This window comes from Rhinopithecus bieti, unplaced genomic scaffold, assembly GCF_001698545.2.
Source record: "Rhinopithecus bieti isolate Rb0 unplaced genomic scaffold, ASM169854v2 scaffold_13207, whole genome shotgun sequence".
Taxonomy (NCBI): domain Eukaryota; kingdom Metazoa; phylum Chordata; class Mammalia; order Primates; family Cercopithecidae; genus Rhinopithecus; species Rhinopithecus bieti.
In genome coordinates this window covers 509,815-515,814 of record NW_016807866.1, presented here as the reverse complement: position 1 = coordinate 515,814, position 6,000 = coordinate 509,815, and the positions used below count along the sequence as shown (strand labels likewise).

Genomic DNA, 6,000 nt, shown 5'->3' with positions numbered 1-6,000 from the left:
TATATTAAAGTCTCTTTCTTGGATAATATGTTAGCTGAAAATGCAATTCCATTTTGATAGTTTTAACATTTGAAGGTTTCTTTAGGAGCTCTAGTAAGGTAATGTCTTTGGATAGATGTTCTAGTCTTTTCTCATTTCGTCAATTTACATCTCATCTATTGAGTGTTTCATTTCATTGGTTATAGTTTCTATTTCTAAAATTTCTATTAATTTACTTGGTGTTTTTTGAAATTATCTCTTTCTTCTTCTGTTCTATTATTATTATTTTTGAAACGGAGTCTCACTCTGTCTCCCAGGCTGGAGTGCAATGGTGCAGTCTTGACTCACTGCAACCTCTGCCTTCCGGGTTCAAGCGATTCTCCTGCCTCAGCCTCCCAAGTAGCTGGGATTACAGGCACGCGCCACCACCCCCGGCTAAGTTTTGTATTTTTAGTAGAGACGACATTTTCACCATGTTGGCCAGACTGGTCTTGAACTTCTGACCTCAGATGATCCGCCTGCCTCAGCCTCACAAAAGTGCTGGGATTACAGGCATGAGCCACCGTGTCCAGCCCCCTTTCTTCTTCTTTTAAAAAAGTATTTTAAGCATACTTATTTGATATTCTACATCTGATCATTGCGGTATCATTCCTTGGGGGTGTGACTTTGTCCGTCAGTATGTTTGTTGCTTCTTGCTCATAGTGATGCATTGCCTCTTGTGTTTTATACTATGGGACTATGGGTCCTTGTTTGACCAAGCTCTATCTCTGGGTACTATGTGATATCATCATTAAGGGTGAAATCTGCCAGAGTAGATTTGTTTTTGCTCCTACCAGATGCCTTGGAATGCAAACACATGAAGTCAGTCCCACGACTGGAATCTCAGGGAACAGGCCAAGCCCTGTGGCTCATGCCTGTAATCCCAGCACTTTGGGAAGCTGAGGCGGGCAGATCACCTGAGGTCAGGAGTTCAAGACCAGCCCGGCAAATATGGCAAAACCCCATTTCTACTAAATATACAAAAATTAGCCAACATGGTGATGAGCATCTGTAATCCCAGCTACTCAGGAGGCTGAGGCAGGAGAATCAATTGAACCCAGAGGGCGGAGGTTGCAGTGAACTGAGATCACACCACTGCACTCCAGCCTGGGTGACAGAGTGAGAATCCGTCTCCCAAAAAAAAAAGAAAAAAAAAAATCTCAGGGAAGAAACCTGCTGTGTTCCCTTTCTACTCTCCTACCCCGAAGTGTAGGCAGAATTCCTTTTCCATCTCTTTTCTTTTACCAGTGAGCACTTTTTTCTTGTAGTCTATGTCTTTTTAGACTGAGGGGTGTAGCCCCTCAGGGGAACCGTATGAATGTGGGAAATTCACTTCTGACTCCTGAAGTTATATTGACCCAAGCCCTGTTTTCTGTATCATGTATCATGGGCTTACAGTTAAAACCAAAGGCTCCAGGGCAGTGGGTCTCAAACTGGATGGTGCTGCTGTTGGGAAGTGTGTGGGGGCATTTTTGATTGTCACAGTGGCAATCAAGTCCTAATCGTTTGGTGCTCAGAAGCCAGGGAGCCTAGTGCCAAGTGTCCCTACCAAGTGCACAATTCTATCCCAAAAGAGTTGTCACCCTGCTAACACTAACAGGTTCTCACACCCTTTGGGAAATACTGCTTTAGGGCTTGGGGACTGATGGATATACTTAGGCTGCCATAGCATGGACACTACCCTCCTTCCTTTATCAACTTTATCTTCTTCATTTGGGCTTTGGAGAGTTTTTGGACCTCAGCTTTGTTTAAAAAAGACATTTGTTGTAGTTTATTTAGCATTTCTAAGTGTTTTGTAGAAGTAGATTTATTTGTTTGCTCTTCAGGAAACCTGGCTCTCACAGTATTATTAAAAATGAAAATCCAACCGGGCACTGTAGCTCATGCCTGTAATCCCAGCACTTTGGGAGGCCAAGGTGGGTGGATTCAGGAGTTCAAGACCAGCCTTACCAACATGGTGAAACCCTGTCTCTACTAAAAATACAAAAGTTACCTGGACATGGTGGTGGGCACCTGTAATCCCAGCTACTCGGGAGGCTGAGGCAGGAGAATCACTTGAACCCAGGACGCAGAGGTTGAAGTGAGCTGAGATTGCACCACTGCACTCCAGCCTGAGTGACAAGAGTGAAACTCTGTCTCAAAAACAAAAACAAAGGAAAATCCTTTTATTTGCTTTCCCACTATTTCATGAGCATCAGCTATCCTAGGTATTGTGAGCAGTGGGATGTGCAGGGTTACAGCATTTCTCTGCACAGTCTATGGGTTGTTCAACTCCAGGAGGTTGTGATTCTGCAGACCACAGTGTGAAGGGGGCCCCTATCCGTCGTGCCTCCTGGCTGCTCTGGACGTCGCACTGAGGATGCTGTCGTTCCTGTGATCAGAGCACTGAGTGCTGTTGCCATTGTGTTCCCAGATGAGCTGGTCAACTGTCCAGATCAGGGATGAATACCTGTACCTAGGTCATTGCCCCCGTGCAAAATATTCAAGCACTTTTGCTTCGGCAATGACAGTTGACATAGATGATATCTGCCAAGTTAGCTGAGCTTCCTTCTTTGACCACTACCACCTTAAGAGCAAGTAATGAGTGATCGAATACTGAAAAGAAACACAAGAAAATCCAAGAGCCAGAGCCAAAAGGTGGGGAAATAGACAGAAACCTCTAAGCCATTCAGGGTACACTCACTCAGTTAGTGCTTCATTCTAGAGAAAAAAGGAACAGTAGGAGGCAGCATGGTGTCAGGTTTGCTCAGAGGCCCACTTCCTCCCTAACTTTCCTGTCCAGTGTGGACCTGAATAGAAAGTGTTGCCAAGCAGCTTATGGCTGTAATGGTGTCATTGGAGCAAGGCAGCCACTTTGCAGACTGAATCTTTCATCTAAAGCATCAGAGGCTCCTTCTGCTCCCATTTCTTCTCTTTCCTTCTCTCTTGTCTGGTTATATTGATAGTGCTCTAGTCCGTGATCCAGTGCCTCATATTGTAGGACAGTGGTACTCAAACTACTGTCTTCTCAGCTGCAACTAGAGAAAGTTTTTGATGTTCTAGAGTCTTTCTATTCCAAGTGTGGCCCGTGGACCTGCAGTTTTGATTAGTATCATTCGGAGCTGGTAAGACATGCAGAATCTTAGGCCCAACCCCATGCCTGCTGAATGGGAATCTGCATTTAACATGTTCCCCTGGGGATCCAGATGCTCCCTTAGTTTGAGAAGCACCCCAGGGGAAAGTGATCCTCATATTCTCTTCTCAATGCAGAGAACCACTGTGGTAGGCACTCAGTAAATAGCAAAGGAAGAAAGTTGCTTGCACTTTTGCACAGACTATCATGGGAAGAGCAGGTATTATAAGATGTTTATAGTTTGCCAGACTTGGCAAAAACAGACGTTGCAGGATTTTTCAGGTAATGGATATGGGACAGTCATTTTTTTTGGTTGTACTGTTCTCAGTATGGCTTATTTAATTATTTTAGTAATTAATGAATGAATTAATCAATTTGCTAATTGTAAAATCAACAAAACCAGTTAATTTTTTAGTATATATGTATTCTTTTATTATAAACTATTATTGTCTTAGCTTAGGCTGCTATAACAAAATACCGTAAATTGAGTGGCTTAAGCAACAGTCATTTATTGCTTGTGGTTTTAGAGCCTGGGATTCCCCATCATCTGGGTACTAACCAATTCAGTTGCCTGATGAGGGCTCTTTTCCTGGCTTACAGACAGCTGCCTTCTTACTGTGTCATCACGTGGTGGAGAGAGAACGAACTCTGATTTCTCTCTCTTCTTACAAGGACACTAATCTCATCCATGGGGACCTCACCTTTATGACCTCATCTAAACTTAATGATTTCCCAGACATCCCTCTTCTAACTACTATTACAATGGGGGGTAGGTCTTCAACATAAGAATTTATATGGGGGGAGACAAAGACATTCAATCCACAATTATTATTTATGATGAAAAATATAAAGTAATAATACTAGTTCTAACAGTAACAACCATCATTTGAATTTGATTGAGCCAAGGTGATAGAGCTTGTACTTGGAGGGTCTTACAGTATGTGTACACGTCATGAGCGGGATTCCTTGTCCCCCTCACACAGCGTTGGCTTTTAAGCAATTACTACCCATGTTGACCCACATTTTCTTCTGATTTCATGTGACAGGGCACAGCCTCTGCAGCGAGCAAGGCAGCAGTGCTGAGACCGCTCCAGAGGAGACCGAGGGGCCAGACTTGGAATCCTCAGATGAGACTGATCATAGCAGCAAGGTGAGAGATTTTCATTTTCACATCCCATGCCTTGAACCACTGAAGAATCACAGCTGACAACGTCACCTACACCAGCTGTATGTGGTTACCAGGCCTCTCCATGGAAGAAGTGTTTTTACTTCTGAGATGTTTCTGAATAGCAGGATATGAAATCCAAATTACAGCCTTGGTAACAAACCTGTATGTGAGAATATAGGGCAGAAATTACTCGTAGTGAAATAAAATCCCTTTTTTTTTTTTTTTTTTTTTTTTGAGACGGAGTCTCACTCTGTCGCCCAAGCTGGAGTGCAGTGGCCGGATCTCAGCTTACTGCAATCTCCGCCTCCCGGGTTCACGCCATTCTCCTGCCTCAGCCTCCCGAGTAGCTGGGACTACAGGCGCCCGCCACCTCGCCCGGCTAGTTTTTTGTACTTTTTAGTAGAGACAGGGTTTCACCGTGTTAGCCAGGATGGTCTCGATCTCCTGACCCTGTGATCCGCCCGCCTCGGCCTCCCAAAGTGCTGGGATTACAGGCTTGAGCCACCGTGCCCGGCCAAAATCCCTTTTCTTTAATTTCTGCCACTGCTGGAGCTCCCAGTTAATGCCATAATTTTTTGCCATTTCCTTATTACATCTTCATTTGTGTAGGATGAAACAGCATCCAAAGTATGTGAGATTCAGTCAGCTATGCTTTCTTGCTACTTAGGGTTTCTGTAATGAACTCCTTTTGAATCACCTGCGTTCAGCTCTTATTAAAAGTGAGCAACTTTTATGTTAAAAGTGAGCAACTTTTATGTTAAAGGGAAAGAAACCGTATTTTAAAATTAATCAAAATACACTTTCCCTTAGTTGAACATAGTAAGAAAGTTCTTCTCTTTGGTGCAAGACACTGAAATTGTTGCCCATAATTTATCATGCGTCTATTCCACTTCATAAAGAGTTCCATGGGTCAGCAGCCTCTTTTCACCACCGTCTTCAAAACACAACCCAACTTAAAACCTCTGTGTTACCTGAATCCAAAAGACACACCCCCCGCCAAAAAAAAGCAATTGCATGTGATTATGTTTCTATACTTATCTTTTTCTATAATGTTGTTGAGATATTTATATTCCTCTGCGATCTCAATTTTTTGCTTGACACTTACTAGTCACTTAACCTAAGCAAATCATGTAACTTTATACCTTTGTTTTCTTATCTGCAAAATTAGGGTGATTCTTGCCTTTGCTTGGAGATTGGATTTTTGGGTGGGTCAAATAATATAACTATGAGAAAGCACATTGATAACTGAAAAATGCTTTCCAAACATAAACTATTATTTTGAAAACCTACGTTTGTACATTTCCTGTTTTGATTCCCTCTGTATGTGTATATTCTGTAGGACTTTCTTGTGTGCACATATTTGATTCTTCAGTGTCTTTTATCCATATTTGTTTCTCTTTCCTGACTGTAGGATCTTCGTTCTCAGTGTCCTTTTAAGTTGGGCATAATATAAAAGCAACATTATTTGAAAGCAACATTAATATTTATAGACTGAAAGGCATTATGTTGTTGGTTGTTAATTAAAAAGCAGATCATTGGAAATGCAGATGTTTCCTTTTAAGGCAAATTTTAAAAACCAACTGTTTAAAGTTACTTTTTATTTAGGTGACCCTTACATTTCTTTTACCCACTTGCTTTTGTGGGGTCGGTCAGTTGTCCTCAGGAGAAACACATATTTCTATACGATGTAAGACAATTTGAA

At 42.3% G+C, this 6,000-nt stretch overlaps 1 protein-coding gene across 4 annotated transcripts in view; it reads left to right on the top strand.

Moving 5' to 3' along the window:
- The window catches only part of TIAM1 (TIAM Rac1 associated GEF 1), a 449,425-nt gene that overhangs the window by 397,141 nt on the left and 46,284 nt on the right, over window positions 1–6,000 (top strand). For all 4 annotated transcript variants that reach the window (XM_017883884.1, XM_017883885.1, XM_017883883.1 and 1 more), the window contains one exon: window positions 4,177–4,280. In XM_017883884.1, coding sequence (XP_017739373.1) covers window positions 4,177–4,280 — 104 coding nt within the window. The remainder of the gene's footprint in view (window positions 1–4,176; window positions 4,281–6,000) is intronic.